Source organism: Mercenaria mercenaria, chromosome 16 (genome assembly GCF_021730395.1).
Source record: "Mercenaria mercenaria strain notata chromosome 16, MADL_Memer_1, whole genome shotgun sequence".
NCBI classification, from domain to species: Eukaryota; Metazoa; Mollusca; class Bivalvia; order Venerida; family Veneridae; genus Mercenaria; species Mercenaria mercenaria.
The window spans coordinates 18,352,671-18,377,289 of record NC_069376.1 but is presented as its reverse complement, the minus strand read 5'-3'; the positions used below and the strand labels follow the sequence as shown (position 1 = coordinate 18,377,289).

The 24,619-nt window shown below is 34.2% G+C and overlaps 1 protein-coding gene across 24 annotated transcripts in view; it reads right to left on the bottom strand.

Moving 5' to 3' along the window:
* The window catches only part of LOC123540568 (zinc finger and SCAN domain-containing protein 12-like), a 125,530-nt gene that overhangs the window by 59,366 nt on the left and 41,545 nt on the right, over positions 1–24,619 (bottom strand). Inside the window, exons 5-7 of one of the 24 annotated variants that reach the window (XM_045325674.2) lie at positions 15,092–15,177; positions 13,793–14,045; positions 12,511–13,436 (exon numbers count right to left, since the gene is read on the bottom strand). The exons of 14 other annotated variants lie outside the window; for them this stretch is intronic. In XM_045325674.2, the coding sequence (XP_045181609.2) occupies positions 13,264–13,436; positions 13,793–14,045; positions 15,092–15,177 (512 nt within the window). In that variant the 3' untranslated portion in view covers positions 12,511–13,263. Of the gene's footprint in view, positions 1–197; positions 491–2,435; positions 3,229–4,838; positions 5,610–6,513; positions 7,376–8,075; positions 9,483–10,597; positions 11,691–12,510; positions 13,437–13,792; positions 14,046–15,091; positions 15,178–17,952; positions 18,395–19,751; positions 20,568–22,718; positions 23,567–24,619 lie in introns of those variants that run through there. 9 more of the 24 variants (XM_045325695.2, XM_045325680.2, XM_045325678.2 and 6 more) reach the window with 9 other exon arrangements.

The window sequence follows — 24,619 nt, the reverse complement described above, 5'->3', positions numbered from 1 at the left end:
CTGATTCTGTGTTATTTTGCTGAGAATGGAAGATTTCCATTTCCATTAAGACTGTGTGGGAATAAATAAATTTGAAGGTGTGCCTTTTGAGTTGGGTTTAACGCCACAGTAATAAAGTTATAGGTCAAATATATATTACACTGCAGAAGCACATGGGTAATGATCTAGCATCTGGGCAGTGGTGCTGCCCATACCCTGGTACAAGAGTACTCATCCCAGTCCTACAAAAGATCAATCTCTGAAATATCAGCAGCAACACCAGAATATAGTCATATTTTAAAATGAAGGGCCATATGAGAGTTCAAATTTCCTTTTGTAGTGAAGCTCCGCCCACAATATGTGCAGTTGAACGGTCTCTCTCCTGTATGAACTCTTCGATGTGTCTGTAATTTCCAATTATCCTTGAAACTTTTCAGACAAAACTCGCATATATACTTTCCCTTCCTCTCTCCATCGTCCATAGGAAACTGTACATATTCCATGCTGTTACCTGCAACAGGTAAAATGCTTGTTTTAATCAAGAGTACAAAATATAAAAGATAAGATAAAATGCATTTAATCCTGTCTTCGCAATCAACTGTATGAAGCAGTCACTTGCCTTAACCTGCCTGTCAGCTTACATATCAAACTAACATTTTGTTAAAATTTCAACTACTTTTAAGCAGCCAGACTGCCTTTTCCAGCTGCTTATAACATTTTTGACTAAGCCTGGCTCAAAGTAGCAAATTCTAATGCACTTCGATCTTAGTATCTCCAATTCCAAGGAATCAAGTGTTACAGAAATTCTATTTTAAACAATATTTTGTGCAAATACTTTTGGGAAGGACTTGAAAATGTCTTCATAACAGCTGAAATTCTGAGTAAAGTGAGTACAAGAGTTTCAACTGTACATTGTATATCAAACAAGAGCTGTCCGTAAGACAGCCAAGCTCGACTATTCGAAATATTGTCCCAGAAGCAGGAAAATATTACCCAAAAAGGTTAAATATCAAAAGAGTTTTAAGTTCAAAAGGGGGAATAATTTGACCAAAATGCATAATTATCAGTTATGGGACTTGCTGCTATCAACTAGTTTTATAACCCCGAAGGCACATGTGAAGTTTCAATTCAATATCTGCATTAGTTTTGAAGATAGAAACTTGCATGTAAAACTTTAACCAGAATTTTCAAAGTCCAAAAGGGGGCATAATTTGCCCAAAATACATGCCAGAGTTATGGGACTTGACCCAGTGAGGTTGGTAATTGATCTAGAAAAAGAAAAAATAAGTTTCAAATCTATATGCCTTTTAGTAATAGCTGTATGTACTTGCACGCAAAACTTTAACCAGAATTTGCTAAGTCCAAAAGGGGACATAATTTGCTCAAAAAACCTGTCAGAGTTATGGGACTTGACCCAGTGCGGTTGGTAATTGATCTAGAAAAAGAAAAAATAAGTTTCAAATCTATATGCCTTTTAGAAATAGCTGTATGTACTTGCACGCAAAACTTTAACCAGCATTTTCTAAGTCCAAAAGGGGGCATAATTTGGCCAAAATGAAGGTCAGAGTTATGGGACTTGCTGCTATCAACTAGATTTATAACCCCGAAGACACATGTGAAGTTTCAAATCAATATCTGCATTAGTTTTGGAGATAGTAACTTGCATGTAAAACTTTAACTAAAATTTTCTAAGTCTAAAAGGGGGCATAATTTGCTCAAAATACATGTCAGAGTTATGGGTCTTGATCCAGTGAGGTTGGTAATTGATCTAGAAAAAGAAAAAATAAGTTTCACATCTATATGCCTTTTAGAAATAGCTGTATGTACTTGCACGCAAAACTTTAACCAGAATTTTCTAAGTCCAAAAGGGGGCATAATTTGGCCAAAATGAAAGTCAGAGTTATGGGACTTGCTGCTATCAACTAGTTTTATAACCCCGAAGACACATGTGAAGTTTCAAATCAATATCTGCATTAGTTTTGGAGATAGTAACTTGCATGTAAAACTTTAACCAAAATTTTCTAAGTCCAAAAGGGGGCATAATTTGCTCAAAATACATGTCAGAGTTATGGGACTTGACCCAGAGAGGTTGGTAATTGACCTAGAAAAAGAAAAAATAAGTTTCAAAGCTATATGCCTTTAATTGTTGGCTGTATGTACTTGCATGCAAAAACTTAACCAAGGTGTGACGCCGACGCCAGGGTGAGTAGAATAGCTAGACTATTTTCCGAATAGTCGTGTGAGGGAGAACATGCTTCTTATGACATCAAAAGGCTGATTTCCCACTTAAGCTTAAAGTTGAATTTTAAGCAAAAAAAAGAAATAAATCACAACAATATTAATATTTTAAACATCTTTATTTATATTTTTACAATCCATTGTACCATGAAAGCTTGTGACCTTCATAGGACCTTTAGATGACAATATTTAACCATTGTATTATTCTTTCGATTTCCTATGTAGGGTTTGTTTAATTCTTTTTCTGCTTCTTCAAATTAACTAAAGAAAACAAAGAATGTTTCAGTTTATAAGAAACGGGTCTTTATTAAACTACTGTCAATTGGAAGTTTCTATCTACCATTTTCTTTCATATCAGTAACAATGTTTAGCCAAAGCTATGACTGGGGAAAAAAAAAAGCTTATTTACATAAACAAATTTGCTTAAAATTCTTTTCCCTTTAAATGACTATTCTCATCTTGTATTCACAATTTCGTAAAAGTAACATGCTTTTAATTATGTTTAAAAATTGCTTCCATTCAATTGCCTGATTTTACATTAGGAAAAAGTCGTATCACTTAATTCAATATGATAACACTAAATGTACATACATACAAATTACTTTCCTTTCAAATGCTTTGAAATACTTCCACGAGAAATTTCAGTTTACCGGTGTAAAATTTCAACAGCTAAAGGTGTATTATCTGTTCACTTGAGAACACTTTGGGCTTTTCCTGTAAGATTTCTGAAACTAAAACATTTGTTTTGCTTTCAGATGCTCATATGTGTAACCATGTGAGCTTTTAAATTGCTCTTCCCTTTAAAAGCTTTATGACAAAGTTCACAGTTGTACGGGCTCTCTCCAGTATGAACTCTTATGTGTCGTTGAAGATTCCAGTTGTCGGTGAAAGCTTTGTGACAGATCTCGCACGCAAAGTTTCTTGATCTTCTGCGGTCCGTCGGCTGCCGATCACGAATGTTTCCTAGTTTGTATGTCCGTCCAATCTCTGAGTTGTTATTGGCAAGCATTTCTGAAATCCACAAAAAATGGAGAAATTATTACTATAATTGGTAAAACATTATGCAAACATTTCTACCTATAGTACTAACATACTAAAGGTTATATATTTATGACTTGACAACAAAACCAAACAATGCTTCCAGTCTCTTTTTGTGTCCACTGTAACACAAAACCCCATTCATTCATTTCATGACAAATAACAAATAACAAATCTTCACATTAACAAAGTTTGGTAATTATGCTAGGCCACCATTTTTCTGCACTTTCAATGTAAAGAAATGTGAAGAGAAAAGGGTGAGAATGAACAATAAATATTTATTTTACCTCTCAGAAATAGTAACAAATACTAAACATCAAAAACTGACATTTCGTTAAAATTTCTACTTGTTTTAAGCAGCCAGGCTGCCTCTGCCAGCTGCTTAACACTTTTGACTTAGCCTGACTTCAAGCAGCAAATTCTACTACACTCAAATCTTGTTATCTCCAATTCCAAGGAATCAAGTGTTTCAGAAGTCCAACTTAAAACAATATTTTGTGCAAATGCTTTTGGGAAGGGACTTGAAAATGTTTTCAAGATAGCTGAAAGTTTGAGTTAAGCTGAGTATGAGCTATCAAGATTTAACTGTATGTCAAAAACAAGAGCTGGACAAGAAACAAGAGCTGTCTGTAAGACAGCGCGCTCGACTTTTCTCAGTGCTTGACTCTGAATTAGAGCTTTGCCAGTAAAAAAAATCCAAGTTAAAAAGTGACATAACTCTGTCAAAATTCAAATAAGAGTTATGGGAATTGTGTCTCCAGGTGTAGACTTTGATAGTAAATAAATATTTTGAGTTTCAAGTCAAAAGCTTTAAAATAGTTATTTACCATTAAAGTCTACACCAGGAGAAACAATCCCCATAACTCTGATTAAATTTTGACAGAATTATGCCCCTTTCTTAACTAGAATTTTTTGTTAAAATTTTTGATAAAATCAAATATCTCTGTTACTGTTAAAGCTTTTGACTTGAAACTTAAAATACTTGTTTACCATCAAAGTCTACACCAGGAGAAACAATCCCCATAACTCTGATTTGAATCTTTACAGAATTATGTCCCTTTCTAACTTAGAATTTTTATGCCCCCGGCATACTGATGCTTTATATGGGCCATCTCTTGGTTAACCAAATGGGACCGTTTTGTCTAGCATCAATACCTCTTACTAGAATGACCTGGTACTAATGCAGATGTAACCTGTGAGCATTCCTCATCTTCAGACATCACCTGACCTCAGTTTGACCTTGACCTTGTTTTGGACTTAGGTGTAAAATCTATCGACAAGGATGCCATCGGGGGCATCAAGCATTTATTGAACGCAGCTCCTTGTTTGTTAAAATTTTTGATAAAGTCAAATATCTCTGTTACTATTAAGTTTCAAGTCAATAGCTTTGATAGTAACAGAGATATTTGACTTTATCAAAAACTTTAACCAAAGCCGATGCTGGGGCGAGTACAATAGCTCTACTTTTTCTTCGAAAAGTTGAGCTAATTAATGAGAGTGTGAGAGAGAACGGGCTTTTCAAATTTGCTAAAAACACACAATGTTTCAGTAAGAAATTGTTTTTTTTATTAAACTATTGTCAGCAGTTTCTATCCATCATTTTTTACATTTTCTTCCATGTCTATAACAATGTTTAGCCAAAGCTTTGACTGGAGAAAATAATATTTACATACACACTACATAACACAACTTTGCTTAAAATGCTCTTCCCTTTAAATGAATATTCTCATCTTGTGTTCACAATTTTATACAAGTAACATGCTTTTAAAGATATTTACAAATGATGATATGTTTTCACATTAAAAAGAAGTCAAGTCATATATTCATATGACAACACTAAAAGTATATACATACAAGTTGCTTTCCTTTTGAATGCTTTTAAATACTCTGACATAAAATTTCAAAGTTTATAGGAGTAAAGAGTCTCAGTTATTTTTCAAAGGCTTAAGGATTAGCTGTACTTAGGTGTTTCTCTCCCTTTGCAAACTGTATTAAATTTTCAATTTGTATTCACACGTTCACTTGAGAAACCACTGCTTATCTGTTAAGACCCTCAAACAGCATTCAAACAACATTTATGTTTGTTAAATGCTTTCAGCTGCTCATATGTGTAATAATGTGAGCTTTTAAATTGCTCTTCCCTTTAAACGCTTTATGACAAATTTCACAGTTGTAAGGGCTCTCTCCAGTATGAACTCTCATGTGTTGTTTAAGATTATAGTTGTCAGTGAAAGCCTTGTGGCAGATCTCACAGACAAAGTTTCTTGGTCTTCTCCGGTTCGTACGCTGCCTTTTACGAATTTCTCCTAGATTGTATGTCCTTCCCATCTCCGAGTTGTTGTTGGCAAGCATTTCTGAAATCCACAAAAAAATGGAGAAATTATTACTATTAGTAAAACATTTCTACCTACAGTACTAACATACTTAAAGGTTATATATTTTAGACTTGAAAACAAAACCAGATAATTCTGCCAGTCTGTTTTGTATCCATTGTCACACAAAATCCCATTTATTCCTTCTATGACAAACAATGAATCTTTACATTAACAAAGTTTGATAATTATTCTAGGCTACCATTTTTCTGCACAATATAAAGAAGCATGAAGAAAAAAACAGTGAGATTGAAAAAATTATTCTACCATTCAGAAATAGTAACAAATACTGTAAAATCATTTAATTTCGTGGGCATGAAATTTCGTGGTTTTGGTCATAACAGCAATTTCGTGGGGATATGAATTCGTGGATTTCAACTTTTCAACATAAAATGAATGGGAAGTTTACTTGTTCTTGGGATTAAATTTCGTGGATTGACTTAACCACGAAAATTAATCCCCCAGGAATATTATAATTTCACAGTACTTAACCTCGCCTACTGACATATTGCTAAAATTTCAACTTGTTTTAAGCAGCTAGACTGCCTTTGCCAGCTGCCTAACACTTTTGACTAAGCCTGGCTTCAAGCAGCAAATTCTAATACACTTGAATTCCAGGAATCAAGTGTTACAAAAATTCAACTTATAACAATATTTTGTGCAAATGTTTTTGGGAAATGACTTGAAAATGTCTTTGAAGATAGCTGAAAATTTGAATTGAAGTGTGTAAGAGATATCGAGTTTCAACTGTATCAGAAATTAATGTCAGTGAGAGAGAGAACAGGCTTTTTATAACATCAAACTCCAACTAAAACTTAAGGTTATATTTCAAGCAAAAAAAGAAATAAATTAACATTACAACAAAAATAATATTCTAAACATCTTTATTTACATATTTACAAACCAGTGAACCATAAAAACCTGTGACCTTTATACGACAAAGATAAACCGTAATATTATTCCTTCAATTTCCTATGTTAGTGTTTAATTATTTTCCTGCTAAATATTAAATATATCTAACAAGACAAAGAATGTTTCAATAAGAAATGGTCTTCATTAAACAATATTTCTATCCATCATTTTTTTTACATTTTCTTCCATATCTGTAAAAAAATGTCTAGCCAAAGCTTTGATGGGAAAAAATTTATTTACAGACACAACTTGCTTAAAAATGCTCTTTCCTCTAAATGACTATTCTCATCTTGTACTCACAATTTCATACAAGTAACATGCTTTTAAACATATTCAAAAATTGCATTCAATGATTATATTAAAGTCAAGTCACATATTCAATAATGATAACACTAAATGTATATACATACAAATTAGCTTTCCTTTCAAATGCTTTAAAATACTTCCACGTAGAATTTCACAGTTTAGAGGAGTAACGAATCTCAGTTTGTATTCACATGTTCATTTGACAAACCATTGCTTATCTGTTAAGATCCTTCAAACAGTTTTCAAAAATCTCGAACATTTGTTTTGCTTTCAGATGCTCATATGTGTAACCATGTGAGCTTTTAAATTGCTCTTTCCTTTAAATGCTTTATGACAAATTTCACAGTTGTAAGGGCTCTCTCCAGTATGAACTCTCATGTGTTGTTTAAGATTCCAGTTGTCAGTGAAAGCCTTGTGACAGATCTCGCACACAAAGTTTCTTGATCTTCTGCGGTCCGTCGGCTGCCGATTACGGATGTTTCCTAGTTTGTATGTCTGTCCCATCTCCGAGGTGTTATTTGCAGGCATTCCTGAAATTAACAAAAAATGGAGAAATCATTACTACTGAGATATATCATTCTATGAACTACAAAAGTTTCTGGTTACCCAAACATTTTATCTACAATACTAACATACTTAAAGAATGTTATATATTAAGACCAGACATCTAGGCCTGTCCGTTGTATCCACTGTCGCACAATATCCCATTCATTCCTTGCAGGACTAATAATGAATCAACCTTTACCCTTCTAAATTTCTAAAATGGACTTGTCCATCATTTAATTTGGGCTATACAAATTACTATTCAAAGGGGCATTTGTTGAAAATTTACTGACTGAATAGTCAACAGTGCAGACTATGATCGGCCTGCACATCTGGTCTTGGTCTGCACTGGATGCAAAGGCAGACTCACTTGCTACCAGCAGGCTGAAGGTTTACAAAGTCTGATTATTACTCTAGGATGCCACTTTTTCTGCTCTTACAATATAAAGAAATGTTAAGAAAAAGCACCAAGACTGAACAACAAAAATTTATTTTACTATTCAAAAATAGCAACAAATACTGCCTTTTCTGATACAGAAAAATGAAAGTAATCTATCAAATTGAATCAATAATCAATATACGAGTATGTAACATTCTCTTACAGATGCTGTATATTTGAAAGAAATATCATCTGTTTAAAGCTACATACACAAACTGGGGTGAACTGTTTTTAAACTTTTTTTAAACTCCTTGACAAAAAATCTACACTTGGCACAGAACAAAATGAAATCTAAAAGCAAATGAATTGCAGAAACACTTCTTTTTTTCTATTTTCAGTCACTGATCTTGACCCCAATGGCCCACTGCAAATCCCATCCTTGTCATGTTGATTCTAACTTCCAATTACTTAACTTCCTATCCAGAAAGTTTCATTTGACCTGCTTTACCCTATTAATGTTAATTAGAATTCAGCGTTTTTCCATTTTTAGTCTGTGACCTTGACCCCACTTACCCCAAGTGTGAGCCAAAGCTTGGTATGGATATACAGACTTCCTAAAAGACCAAGTTTCATTTGATTTACTTTATCCCAAGTCTTCCAGCAAAAACTGCTTTTCTATTTATAGCAACAGTAACCTTGACCCTACAAGCCATGTATGCAATCTCATTCCTATAAAATTTACCCATAGACCAAGGTTCATTTCAACATATCAATTCAAATAAGTTGTGGATCATACAAGGCATTTTGTTGGCCTCCAACTCCCCAAGCTCACCTGCCATATTTTCTAGAAGTACACTAGCTGATAAATGAGTTCCAATGTTACATTTCTTGGTAAACCAAAATCCGTGTTTCACAATTTTACAGGAAAATGCACAAGCAGATTAGGAAGTGTCACCTTGTGTCAAATACTAGTTGCTAAATCACATCTTGTGTCAAATATCAGCTGCTAAACCACAACTTGTGTCAAATATCAGCTGCTAAATCACACCTTGTGTCAAATATCAGCTGCTAAGTCACACTTTGTGTCAAATATCAGCTGCTAAGTCACACCTTGTGTCAAATATCAGCTGCTAATTCACACCTTTTGTCAAATATCAGCTGCTAAACCACACCTTTTGTCAAATATCAGCTGCTAAACCACATCTTGTGTCAAATATCAGCTGCTAAATCACACCTTGTGTCAAATATCAGCTGCTAAACCATACCTTGTGTCAAATATCAGCTGCTAAGTCACACCTTGTGTCAAATATCAGCTGCTTAATCAGTTTGCATAAGCATGTCTTGGCAAATCATCATTCTATTTCAAATGTTCACAGGAAAATGGATTGCCATGTGAGTTTGCATATTACACTTCTTGGCAAATCGACGTCCACATTTTGTACAAGCGTAGGGTCTCTCTCCAGTGTGAATTCTCAGATGTTGAGTCAAATTCCATCTGTCTGTAAAACTCTTTGAACACAGGTCACATTTGAAATTCCTGGATCGAGTTTTGTTGGTAAATTTTTCTCCTGAATGCACCATTCTATGCTGCTCCAGACTGTCCCAGTCCGGAAAACTTTGCAAGCAAAATTCACAAAGAAAATTTCTCATCTTTCCTTGATTCGTATGTAGATTTCTAACGTCACCCTTGTGTGAATTTAGGTTGGAATCATCGCCTGCAACGACAAATATATAAAAACTTTTAAATCTTCTCAAATCTTATCCTCTTATCATTGCTATGTTAGTTTTATGCATATAAACTGTATATAAAAAAAATCATTGCTATGTTAGTTTTATGTATGTAAACTATATATAAATGTTTTGACAATATAAAAACAACTTGCATGCATCATATTCATTTTCATATCTCCGGTGTTATATAGGCTAAGAACATTCAATCAACACAAATCAAATAACAGTAACATCAACATGTCTCATCTACACATAAACATTTTGTAATAACTACTGCTTCAACCACAAGTATACAACCATAATTTATCTTTAACAAACTACTTTTCAGCTTTTGTTTGGTTTAACATCACACTGATACGATCATAGGTCACAAAGGGGCTTTCCATCTTTTCATGACCGAGAAACTGATGCAAACTTTGGGTATTATTTCTAGAATGGGCAGACACCTGGGTAACACCTTTCTAACATTAAAAAATTTGCTTATTTTATAATACTGAAGAATTGTAAATTGAGGTTTTTTGGTTTGTTTTTTTTTAACACAAAACACAGCTTAGGTCATATGGTAACTTTGTAGATTCTAGTGTTGGAGGAAGATCCAAGGTACGCATTTGGGCATTAGTCAAGGCTGGCACCTGGTTTGGACCAGCAACCTTCCATAAGCCAGCTGAATGACTTTATAAAACATAACCAAAGCCAAGTTCCAACCCATTGAATTCAGTGGCAAGTTAATCAGCCAGTGACCAGTACCACCTGGCCACAGAACTGTATACCAAAAGTCCTAAAATATTGAGCACTAGAACTGAAAACAAATTTTAGAAGTTGTGTAAACTTTATTTTATATGTCTGTAAATCTATTTTATAATTTACGCAAACTTGAATGTATTTAAGACAAAATCACAAAATTTAATGGAATTTTTAAATTATTTTCACTCGTGTATACAGCACATTTAATTATAATGTTCTTTCTATTAGAACACCGATGTGTCAAAATTAAAAAAGCTCATAGCATTAACACTTGTCACCTAAAAATGCCCCAAAATGCAAAAGCAGAATATATTCTTCTTACAAACACCATTTTTCTTCATGTTTCTTTATTTTTCTATCAAAAAAAATTATATATATAAAGCATTACAACGGCATATTGCATTCACAATGTCAAATAATGAAATTTCTTTCTGAACATCATATAAACACTTCTGACTGGCTAGATAAATAAATTCTTAGACAAAACTGCTTCTCGTTCACATATAGAGTAAATTCTCTTGCAACACCTTTAAACCTTTGCATGTGTAAATGTATCACTGCCAAGGTACACTTAACTGATAAATTCCCTGACAAAACTGCTTCTTGCTCAGAAATAATGTAATATTTCTTGCAGCAACTTTAAAACATTGTGTGAGTAACCATAATCTATGACTGGCTAGATAAACTTTTTGGATAAATTCCCAGACAAAACTGCATATAGTTCACAAATAATGTAGTACGAATCGCAACACCATTAAAACTTTGCATGTGTACTGTGTGAATTCACTGATACATTGTCCAGATAAATTCCCTAACAATCTGCTTCTTCTTCACAGTGTAATATCTCTTGCAACACCTTTAAACCTTTGCATTTGTAAACGTATCACTACCAAGATGCACTTTACCTATAACTAATTTTAGAAGTTGTGTAAACTTTATTTTACATGTCTGTAAATTTATTTTATAATTTACACAAACTTTAATGTATCCAAAACAAAAGCACAGACTGCTTCTTGCTCAGAAATAGTGTAATATCTCTTGCAACACCTTTAAAACATTGTACAAGTAACCCTCATTTATGACTACCTGGATACACTTCTCAGATAAATTCCTAGACAGAACTGCATATGGTTCACAAAAAATCTAATATGGCTCGCAAGACCATTAAAAATTTGCATGCAAAGCCATTAAAACTTTGCATGCAACGCCATTAAAACTTTGCTCACAAGGCCATTAAAACTTCGCATGTGTAACCATATGACTAGCTAGATAGTCCTTCCTTACAAAACGTCTATCACAAATATGACACTGGAAGGGTTTTTCACTGCTATGGCTTTTCTTATGCCGGTTCAATGTTCCATTGTCTTTGTAAGTCTTGAAGCAAATGTCACATACCACACGTTTTGAGGGCACCGAGGGTTGCTCAACAACAATGAACTGCTCAAAATCTGAAACGGATAAAAATGATACAGAATTATATGATGCAATAAGAAAATATCTAGGAATACTAGACATATAACTATTCATACCAATATATAGATTAAACTATAAAAATAAAAGGAAATGCATATTAAGACAATATGATAAATATAAACATTCAGATACGTTACCACATGGATTGAGGGTTTTGCTCGATGAAAATGAATTGCTAAAAATATGAAAATGGTTTGTGTAAATCTTTATCACAAGAAGGCACTACAGCATTTTCTTATTTTAAGTTTGGTTTACGAGATGCACCAACACAATTTTGGTCAAATGGCGATTTTCCCAGATTTTGTTGGTGGAGGGAGACCCAAGGTGCCCCTCCATTGTTTCAGGCATGAACCAATAGGCAAGTGATGCGAAATCTGCCACCTCTGGCCACCGACTTACTGAACATCTATAACCATTTATTCGGCATGTTTCTAACTATTTTAACATGTCCCTTTTAACTCTTAAAAATTTGGATTATTATTTACATAAATATGATTGCAGTAAGATGTTTAAGAACAACCATTAACTCTTTTGGTTAGTGTGAAGTCATTTAATTTCATGGGTACAAACTTTCATGGGCTGTGTTGAAACATCTAGTTTGTCGGAAAATGAATTCATGATTCCAACTTTTGAACATAAAATAAACGGAAACTTAGTCACCGACAAATGTAAATAATTTCTCAGTAATGCATAAATAAGACAAATACTAAATCATCTCTGCAACCAATGATTCTGGAGTTTTGGCCGACAAAATGGCCCCCAAATAAGTATGGTTGATAACAAGGTAGCAAGAAATTTTGATCAGATTGCACAATTTTATTCAAAACTGTTGTAAATTGAATGAACACAGGAGAATCATTTGTTATAACAACCAAGTGAAAAGTATGCAAGAAAAGTCAAATATCAATTTCTATCATAATAATATAAAAACAAACTGTCGCTTGTACTTCTAAATTTCTCAATGACTGAAAAACAATTCCTTTTGGAGGTATTAGAAATCTATTTCAACCTCACATTTCAAAATTAAAATACACATTGATTTAAATTAAAAGGAAGAAATTATCTAATTTAAACTTAACATTTCTTTAAGAAAAATCTATATACAAAGCTATAATTTCTCCCAAAGTGTCATATTAACTATCTAAAGACTAGAATCATGCATTTTGTAAAATATTTACAACTCTCTACACAAGGTATATACTTTCGGTTTGGTTAGTTCTGCAAAAATTGAAAATACTTCTAATCAAGTACTTGTTAAACTTCAAAAATATGTTTTAAAGGTGTTTGAAGTTCCCTCTAAAATAAAAGTGTTTTATACTTCAAACTCACACAGTAACTTTTCCTCTCTAAAATAAACATTTTGAAATGAGTTCACTCAGGTTTAAAACCCCACCAAAAAGAATTTTTCAAAACAGTTCACATATCTGCGTCACATCTTCGTCTTACTCAGACTTTCAACTATAGATATCTTTCCAATGTAAGCATTTATAAGACCTTTATCTTTGGTTATAGTGAGTTTTTAACTATCCTCAAAAAACTTAAAACGATTCAAGTGCTCTCAAAATTTTGTCCTTCAGATTGTTTAGGAATAGCATCATTTAGACTGTCTACATGATTTTTCCATTGTAAACGTTTAACAGTTCTCCTGCTGGTGCCCATCTTCTGATTCCACACCCGTCTGAATGACGACAGATCCATCTGAAGCGTATGCATCGCGTAACCTGAAAGAGTTACGAGCAATGTCAAAAAAAAACAAGAGTGACCACAAAATACAGACTATATATACCATATGAAGTAATAATTTAATCCCAAATTAAATATGGATAAAACATGTGTTTTTTTGTTTGCATTTATACCAGGTTGTGTAAGTGTCCTAAAATTCTTGTTACACTGTATAAATCGGAAAAAATCTCAAAATAGAATTTCTGCGGAGTTAAAAGTTCTTGGTAAATCGACATCTTGTGCAGAGTTGTAATTGAGGTATTGTTTATCTTTACCATATCATCAAATCAAATTGACTAATTCCCCACAAAACAATAAAAATAACAATTAAAAAAACAACAGGAAATTGGTTTACATTTCAGTGACTCGTAGATCGTGTTTCCTTCAAAACAGTCAGAGCCACCAGTCACACCCAGCTCCCATGGTTCATAAAAGCCATCCATTAGGCGTTTGAGAATTTCTGATCCATTCGGAACTTTTCTATCTGTCCTTGGTGGTCCAACAGACAATAAGACCATATCAAGCCAAAGTGTTTCCACGGCAACACTAGCTCCTGGTGCTAGTAGTGTATAACCTTCTTGAATAGGAGTGTGCTCATCTATTATAATCTGTGAAATAAGGTTGAAGGGAAATGTTAAAAGAATATATACTTTTGATCTAGGAAATTTTTACTCAAAATGATAGAATATGTAAACAAGAACTTAAGTTAAGTTCCAGTCTCAGTTTTATAAGCTAGGACCAAGGTGTTGAGATAAAGATCCTAAGAACAATTAACGTTCAACTTATAATTATTACACAAAATTACCTGCCTTAGCAGCCACCTGCATTAATCAGCCAGGTGTATTGAGTAGCCAGGTGCATTAATCAGCCAGGTGTATTGAGTAGCCAGGTGCATTAAGCAGCCAGGTGTATTAATCAGCCACCTGCATTAAGCAGCTAGGTGTATTAAGCAGCCAGGTGTATTGAGCAGCCAGGTGCATTAAGCAGCCAGGTGTATTAAGCAGCCACCTGTATTAAGCAATCACCTGCACTAAGCAGCCAGGTGTATTAAGCAGCCACCTGTATTAAGCAATCACCTGCATTAAGCAGCCAGGTGTATTAAGCAGCCACCTGTATTAAGCAGCCACCTGCATTAATCAACCATGTGCATTAAGCAGGCGAATAGATTTTCTATTCTTATTTTCACTTGATTTACACAGTAACCTGACTTAACCTGTCTGAAGCAACCACCTGACTTAAGTAGCACGTTGTAACATGCCCTTCGCTGGCTTCTTAACAGAGATTTTACTGTACATTTAACCAATTCTGCTCTATTCTTAAATCTGGGCCTGGGGTTATAAATCTGAATTTTGAGACCAGTCATTAGTAAAACAAAGACAGCCGATTGGTTGCTTCTAAGCATACATTTGAAATTAACCAATGACAAGGCTACAGTAGACTGGTCTCATAACTAAGTTTTATAACCTTTGATACAGCATCTGACTGGTCCATTCTGAGGAAGCATTCTAAAATAGACACCAACAACAGTGCAGCATTTTTAAGACCAGCCTCTAAGCTCAAGTTTTATAATCTCAGATCCAGGCTTCGAGGCACTGAAATAGAATGGACTAACAAAGACTGACATGGACATTTACCCCTTTCTGTGAAAACTTACATAATTTGCACGATCCACCCTCGGCCTTGTTGGGGGGTTGTACCTTCTTGTCTTATCACTACTCAATAAACAACCTGGTGTGGATTCTGAAAAAGACGGTTCAACATGTTAAGCTGCTAGGTACAGTTTACAAAGAATTCACCAGAAAAATTGTCAAGTACATGCATGATAAATTTCATTGTAAGAAATTTATTCATACCAAAAGCCATTTGTGTTCTATCATTTCAGAACAATTTTATGTAAAGTGACAAAGACGTTTGTTCTGTTTTTATTTTTGTTGTTTTTTTTTATTTCATGAGGCTCTAAGACCATTTTAAACAGTCCTCTTTATATTTAGTCATAACATTTATCAACGAGTCAATGAAACATCATTAATAATTTTTGCATGTCAATACAACTAAACGAAGCCTTTCCAAGCCTTAAAAACACTCTACTTCTTGAGCAGACTAAAATGTCAACTTGCCAAATTTTGACATTATTTGAAGGGCCACAACTCCAGAGCCACTAAAATGATCTGGCTGGTTATCAAAACTGACTATAATAAAATGCCCATAAACATTTCTGTTTGGTTGTGTTGCAATTTACAAGTTTGGTGAATTTTGGATAGAAACTGCTTAACTTATTAAGCAGATATTGTAAACTTTTAAAATTCTGGCTAATTATAGGGCCATAACTCAAACAGACTTGGAGGATTTAGCTGGTTACCGAACTTGGCTGAGATATTATGCCCATATTAAAAATTAGACCAACTTTGGTGAACACTGGATAAGTACTGCTCAAGTAGGAGACACTCTCTGTGGAAACTGCCTGCCCAATTCATTATGTTATACCTCCTACATAGGTGTATAAAAATAGTACAGTTAACTGAAAATTGTTAAGTTAATAAACTAGGAACTTAGATAATATATTCATCTTGTTCTTTCCATAGAAATTTTAATAGATTTCAAGGGCAAAAATGTAAAGTATTCTTGAAATTACCTCAAATAGATCTATTTCTCATTGTCCAAACTCCTGCCTAAGTCTTACTGATATACAATATTTGTCTGCTGATGTATCTGTAATAAGAGTTTAATTCAGGCCGTCTTCAGAAGTTAACATTATGGAGATTTTCTTGCAAGCAAAATTAGCAATCTGCCTTTTTTCCTCACCAGAAATAATTTTACACACTGGGTGGGTCTAGTGTAAGATTCTGTGAAAACCCAAATTAATATCATGAGGTTTATTCCAAGGCTATACAATTTTATTTTTTTAAATAATATAACTCTTCTATGTTCTCCGTGTATTTCCGAAGCATTGATTTGAAATCTGTTCGGAAATCAAGTACAGCATTGAAGATGTAGTATTTGTACTACTTTGTTAAAGCGGCAACTATACTAAACAACCTACAATACCGCTATTTAATTATCAACAACTGCAATATACGACAAGTCAACATACTGGTACCGATACAGAATAAATGTCTTTAATACAATGACAATACAGTCTGATCATGGTCTGCACTGTTTCAGTCAGTTCATTTTCAGTGAACATCCCTTTCGATAATAAATGGTACTGCCCAAAATGAACAATGGACCAGTCCATTTTAGAAATATAGCAGAGTAAGGGTTAAATAACAGCCTACAAAACTGTGTGAAAATTAACTCTAACCATGATGCTTCAAAACAACCATCTTGAAACAAAGACAACAACCTAGCAAAGCAGCTAACCACCAGTTTGATCAAATCTGTTCAAGCAAAGAGAGGTACTGAAATGTGCAAAACCACGAACGCTCCAGAGCACCAACTTAACAGGAATGTTAAAATACATATACACAGAATGGACTCAATGATCCTAAAGGACCAGAACAAGAAACAACAATGAATTCAAAGACCTTTATATAATCTAATTAATAAGTAAGTGACAATAACTGACTGCGAACTCAAAATGTTCAATTTATTGCACACGGTGGAACATAATAATAATGTCCTTATTCCAAGTGTCTTCCAGTGCTTTATATTACAATCAGAGTCTAGTCAAGTGATCAACTTCTTTGTGAAATAAATTAATTTTTTATTTTTATTTTACAATATCCAATTTAAAACTTGTGCAAATAAGAATTTTTTAGCAGAGTCATTTGTTGCATCTGTTATAATAACTGACCCTTGTATCATAGCTCAGTGTTTTTTCTTAACAAATTTGGTGCGATAAATCGTATACACTGAGCGCAGGGTGCCATAACTAAAAGTGTGCAGGTATTAAATACCCGCACGCTAGTTACCGCACTGTTGGATAGGAAAGTATGCCAGCGTGTATGGGCGTGTCTCTAACAGCAGACAGCGAGGTGCATTTTATTGATTTTCTGCACTAGCATTGGTTTATTTTACCTGAGCTTTACACATTTGTAAAGCAAGGACTTTAAATACTCATTGAACTGCTGTATATGGCAATGTGGAACGCCTACTGAGCTACCATATATATGGATGGCTAAGATACAAAACAGAAAGAACATTAAAACTCTCGGGTAAACAATTTATACTCGGGGGCTATGCCCCCTCGTACAAATCGTCTACCCTCGAGTTTCAATGCTCTTTCTATTACTTGACTTGTCCCATATACTACACAGTCATGTACCCTCATGTTCATTTTGATTGCCACAACAAACGCAATTTAGAGTTTCATTTACTTGTTATTAACCTTAACCACTTGTCCCAAGTGCTGCATGTGCATTCTCCCGTTTCATTTGATGGTCAATGAGCCTGATACCACTTGCCCCAGATACTTCACGAAAGCTCTCATTTGTTATATTTTTGTTTTGTTGGTTTTAACGTCTCACTGACTCAGTTATAGATCATATGGCAACTTAAGCTTTGATGTTGGAGGAAGACCCTCGGTGCCCCTCCATGCATTATTTCATCCGTGTGGGCACTTGGGTAGAACCAGCTGGATGGCTTCCTCACATGAAGAATTCAACGTCCCAAGTAAGGCTCAAACCCACAGCGGTGAGAGGCGAGTGATTCAACCAGGGAGGCCCCTCATTTGTTATGTAGTCAATATACCACAACCACTTGTACAATAACTTTACACAAAATTGTATTCTCAAGTTTCATTTGGTAACCAATGACGGATATACCACCTGTCCCACATACTACAAGTGCTTTCTCATATGATTCATCCGGTGGTCATTCCGGCTGAAATATTTGTCGCATAAACTACAATGATAAGGTTTTTCTCCTGTGTGTAACCTTGTATGTCGATCCAAACTCCACTTGTCTCGATACTGTCTCTCACATATATTGCACCAATATCGTCTGTTTGTCATCACAGCTGAAACAAGAACACACTTGTTAGAATTCATATGGACAGTCTTAAAGATATACCATGTTCAGTTTTCACAAAAAAAGTTTATCAGTAGATAGCAATTTAACCCTTAACCTGCTAAATTACTATAATGGACTTGTCCATCTTTCAGTTTGGACAGTACTGCCGAAAGGGGTGCCTACCAAAATGATACTGACTGAACAGCAGATGTGTAGGCTGATTATGATTTACACTGGTTGCAAAGGCAGATTAAATTGTGTCTAGCATGATAAAGGTTGAATGAAGCAAATCCTCATCAATTGTATTTAACAAGGCTAAATATAGAAGCTAACTGTGTTATCTAGGGCTGCTGTAGAAACAATCATTTGTTAAAAACAGACTGCCAATCATTTTAGCTATAGTGCACATTTACACTTTGTTTAGCTTTACATTTAGGTCAGTATAAATCCCGCACGATAACACAAACGATAACATGTTTGATATTTATGATTATTCTTCGTAAAAACGTTTCAATACAAAATATATTTTGTAAAACATTACAGTATGCACTTAACTTATATCACTGACAATCTTTTTGTATTCAACGATGCATGATAATCATAACAATCAAACAATAATATAAACATGCTGTCGTTTAAATTATCGTGCGGGAGTAGTACTACTTTAACTATGCAAACTATACTGTTTACACACACACAAACATTTTTATTTTGTGTTTAAATGAATACTGTGTTGTAACTGTTTAAATTTTTCATAAATGAAATTTGGGCATTATATAACTTTATTTATTGTTAAACATAATATGAACTACTAGGTAAACAGACAGGGCACATAGGAATTCTGATAATATCATTTATTATAACTTTATTCCAAAAGTACAACAATAAATAGATAAAAAGAAGACTTTTATACACATCAGGTGTCTTCAAAATGTGCCAAGCTATTGTCTTAGATCTTCAAAGATTTTAACGAGACATAAAAAAAAGTTTGCATATACATGAAACAGAACTCAGTATTATATATACCATAACTACTCGCCTATATGACAAAACTTTTCTCCTTAAAAATCTGACCTAATGTGTTGTTTTGTATAGTAAGTGAGTATATACGTACAGTTCATAAAGTTCTAGTCTGGTACATGATGTTGTAAGTATACAGAAATATAGAACGAATTAAGACACCCATTTTTGTCAGTCTATAAGCACATCCTTTCTACACACCAAAATGAATACAGGTGGAAATAAAGAACACTTTTCTAAGAAATATTAACCATTTTCCACTTCTGCTAGTTTATACGCAGCAGTATATCTGACTACCCAGGGCACTCGTTTGGCCGTTTTTGGGGCCCAATATGGGCCCCATTCCCCTAATAAGATAATATGTTTTTTCCCCTTTCTCAGAAGAAAATTCCCCTAATAATAGGTTGTTTGACACAACTAGACTTGAACTCTCTTTCAAGTTATATTATAGTGCCTCTAATGAAGGTTACTGCTGCATTATAGTTAAACTAGTTATAAATGACTGAAAACAGTAGTAATAAGTGTGAAAAGTAGTAACATATATATGGCTAAAAATTTCTCCTTTTTGTCTTAAAACAACGAAAAATTCCCCTTCCTGTGAGGGTATGGGTACCTGTCCCTAAAAGTTGTCTAGTGCCCTGCTACCTCCCATATGATGAATCAAATAAATGATTGTCCAAGAATCCAAGAATTGTCCAATGGCAAGAATTATTGGTCCTCTAAACTTAACTATGGACCTGACTCAAATTTTGAATGTTAAACCTTTCCTGCTTTTATATCATCTTACATCAGATTTCAAAAACTTTCTTTCAAAAGGCAAATCCTTCCAAATTTTCCATCGATCTGCCTCAAAATTCAAATGGCAATTTCACCTTCTTTATCGCATGTTAAAAGACTGTCTTTCCAACCTGCCTCACAATTCATTTTGTAACTTTCTCTGTAATCATGCAAGAAAATTCAGTTTAAGAATCAATATGGCAACTTCATATGTTGTATCATATGTTTGGAAAGATAGTCATTACGACTGAACCGTCGACTGCAAACAGTACACTGGTAAGGTTTCTCGCCGGTATGGACTCTCAAGTGCCGCTTTAAGGACCAGTTGTCTCGGAAATGTTTACTGCATGTTGGACAGAAGTACAAACTCATTGCCGCATATTCTGAAAGAAGTAAGACAGGATAAAGTATTATAATTTGCTTCTGATTAGTCAAATAAACAAGTAGCTGTGTTCAATAAATGCTTGATGCCCCTGGTGGCATCCTTGTCAATACAAAGCAACCCAAGTCCAAAATGAGGTCAAGTTCAAGGTCATGGTCAAACTGAGGTCAGGTGATGTCTGAAGATAAGGAATGGTCACAGGTTACATCTGCATTAGTATCAAGCCATTCTAGTTAGGGGTATTGATGCTAGATGAAACGGTCCCATTTGGTTAACCTCGTATGGACGGACAGGACAATCACTATATGCCTCCCGCATAAGTAGATGCCGGGGGCATAAAAGGTCCACCCTATTTTTAATGTGAATGTCTTACAAATCTTTTATACATTACTCTTATACCATGAAATCATTTGATTTTGTGGGAATGAAATTTTAGGGTTATGGACTAAAATAATGGTTATTTGTGGGGTTAACAATTTGTGGATTTCAAAATATGAACAGACTGAAAAGCAAATTTAATGGTAAATGCATCCAATGTGAATTAATGGATCCGTGCAATCCACAAAGTTAGTCCCCCAATAAATTAACGATTTCATATTATATCAATCCAGGAAAATAACAGACCTGCACCCAGCTTTCTAATATTTTGGGTTCCTGTTGAACAAAACAAAACAAATAACTTGGCAATTACATTCAGAAACAAATCTGATACTATACTTCAGCTGTGACAATTGACAAGACATTTTATATATTATGTCTAAAATCATTCATCCTCAACCTCTGATTCATGTGGGGGAGACACAGTTACTTGCGGAGAATGGGTTTGTACTGATAAAAAATCCAGGAACACTGGTTACTTGCCACTGTTATATTATTGAAATACTGTTGAAATAGGCACTAAATCGAAAAACAAAGAAGCAAAAAAGAAACTGCAAAACAGTATTCTTAAAGTAAATGGTTTACTTCCGCTAACAATGAACACATTTTTCCTGCTAACACCTCTACAATGTTGTTTGTATCATAAACAAATAAATTCACGTCATCCAATTGTTTCTTTAACAGGAAATTCCTTTATCTCAATTCTTAACCCTTTCCCACACCGAAACGTTTATCACCGTATCTATCGATTACCAAACAGAAACGTATTGACCCGTGTCTATCGGTTCCCCGATAGAAACGTATTATACCGATTAACGGCCATTTGAACAGAATCGTTTTATCCCGTGTCTCATAATCAATCGCTTTATTTTCGTTCTTTTCCTAAAGAAACAAATTCCGGATGTTTACTAACTCAAAATATGGGATTTCGTCATCATTATTTACGTACAAGATCATGTGGTTACTATTTAAATTTATCGAGTACTTTGCAAAGAAATTTCCTACATGTGCACGACGCTACGTCATGGAAAATTACTGAGAAAACTGCTTGCAACTGGCCGGTTCGCGGGCTTTCCTCGTTCTAAAAATAACAACCATTTAACATCAAAGTATTTTTAAATGTGTTAGGTCATGAAGGTCACGCGTGATACATGCGGATTTCCCCTAAACAACAATTTGTGTATACGATGGCTTGGAATTTATGGCCTTACATAACGGGAAGTGTTAATCAAAACAGAAGGACCGCGGCTTTCAAATATTTTATGACACCCCAAGAGTTAATTGCAGCGGAAGTCACCCGTGATGTACCGACGTTTGATCATCAAAATATTACGTAATATTATCCTAAAAATATTTTAATTTTTAGCACAAGAATACTGTAGTCGGTTACGAGTCTCGATCTCAGCGATCTTTTTGCACTTTCAGAAATTTTACGATCCGTTATTTTTGTAGTGTTATTCAGTTTGATGGTTGTTTTTTTTATATAAATACTTACTGATTCCGATTCGGAAGATAAATCAAACTTTCAAACATCATTTTGAAATGAAATTGTATATGAATTTCAATGTGAAAGTAATCCAAAACAGAATTTTATGCCGAAAAATATATATTCCCGTACTTTAACACTTTATATCTTCGAAACTCAAAGAGAAACTACAATAAATTTTGTATCATCGGAAAGAGAATTTAAATTGCTATAAACTTTATATTGACAAAAATAATGTCAAACTTACAGAAAATATTAAAATAATGACATCTTTAACATAAGTGTGTGTAATCACAAAATAATGCCAACACCTCTGTTCAGATAAGACAGTCACCTTTATCAGCCATATACCGATTATAGATTATTGATTATCACTTATCAGTGTTATGTAAAAGAGGTTACTTTGGCTTCTGTTCTGTGTGGTAAAGGGTTAAAAGAGTCTTTTTCTTGTTTGACTTTTAACCTTTAGCCTGCTAATTTTCTATAATGGACTAGTCCATCATTCAATTTGGACAATAGCATTTATCATTTGAAGGGGTATTTACTGAAAATTTACTGACTGAATAGCGAACAGTGCAGACCATGATCAGACTGCACGGATGTGCAGACTGATCTTGGTCTGCATTGGTCGCAAAGGCAGAATCGACTGCCGCCAGCAGGCTAAAGGTTAAGCATGACATTTTAAGCAAACTACTCAAAACTAAATGACACACAACTCTGCCCACAAATTCCAATTAAAACTACAGTGTAAATGTGATTGAACAGCACAGTTAGATGAGAGTTAAACTGTCTTCTTCTAAAGGCTTAAATGTTTCATTTTTAAAAGATTTTGTCACAAAATACTCTAGACTTTCATTGCGTTTGATACCGTGAACGATCATAACAAACTGAATACTGTCCATGCATGTTTTTCACATGTTTTTGCATATTGCTTCTGTTGTTGAACTTCTTCAAGCACACGTGGCATTCGTACGGTTTGTTTCCTGTGTGAACGTTCTCATGCATCTGAAGTGTTGACTGAGACATAAATCGTTTATCACACATTCTGCATTTAAATTTCATTTTTCGCTGTATATATTCCAATATTTCCTGACGTTCCTTCCATCCCATCTCATCCCTATTACCTTTCAAGAAATCTGAAATATACACAAAAACATTAGACTAAAGTATATTGGAATACGTTTGTTTCTATAAATAGTTCAAAGGGAAGTAACTTAGCTTCAGCAATCAAGTTAGTTTCCAAAGTCTTTCGCTACAAATCAAATTATCAGGCCTCCTAGCAGGCCTGAACAAAAATAAAGGTTTTTATAAAGGCTCCAATCTATGGAAATAAAGGCCTTTTAGTGTAAAATATTAAAAAATAAAGAGTAAATAAAGGCTATTTTTGTCGGAATTCTCGTTGAAAACACATAATATATATAGGTATTTACTACATGTGGTCTGGTGAACACAACAGCATTCTGAAAAACCCAAGATGAAAGATACACAAGCAGTATCCTAATAACAACACTTAAAAGGGGGGGAAGAAATACAGTAGTATAACCATTACTTGCTTTTAACTGGCACGGCAAGCAGTCTGAACAAAAATATAGGTTTTGAGTGAAAATTACAGGCTATTTGGCCGTTTTAAAGGTTTTTTCAGAAGATTTAAAGGTTTTAAAGGTTTGCTCTGAAATTAAAGGTTTTTAAAGGTTTTAAAGGTTTCACTAGGAGGCCTGAATTATTTATCAACTTTGCAACATTTTCATTGAGTTTAAAGTTCATACCATTGCAAATATTTCTTCAAGACGTTTTATTTTTCAATTTTTACTGACCTGAACAAATTTTTGTTTGAGCAGCGAACATGAAACCTAGGAAACCAACAGAAACCAAGGCCACATTCCACTGGCTACTCAGAACAATGTTCTAAAACTTCTACAGCAACATGCAATGTAGACGCTCTATCAGATTCTACTACTGGCATCAACAATCACTCACAAAATATATAATTGATGCATAATATTTCTGCTTAAAGAAACATTCTCAAATAAGAGTTGAAAGTTGAAAATTTGGCCTCTGGCAAGTTGACATGGTTTTTCTATGATTTCACAGTAATAAACTAGTTTTTTTAACTCAGATGACCCAGTGCTTTATTGCTGCAAACATTCTGAACAAGTTCCAATAAGATTCTGACAAAATTGTGACACAGT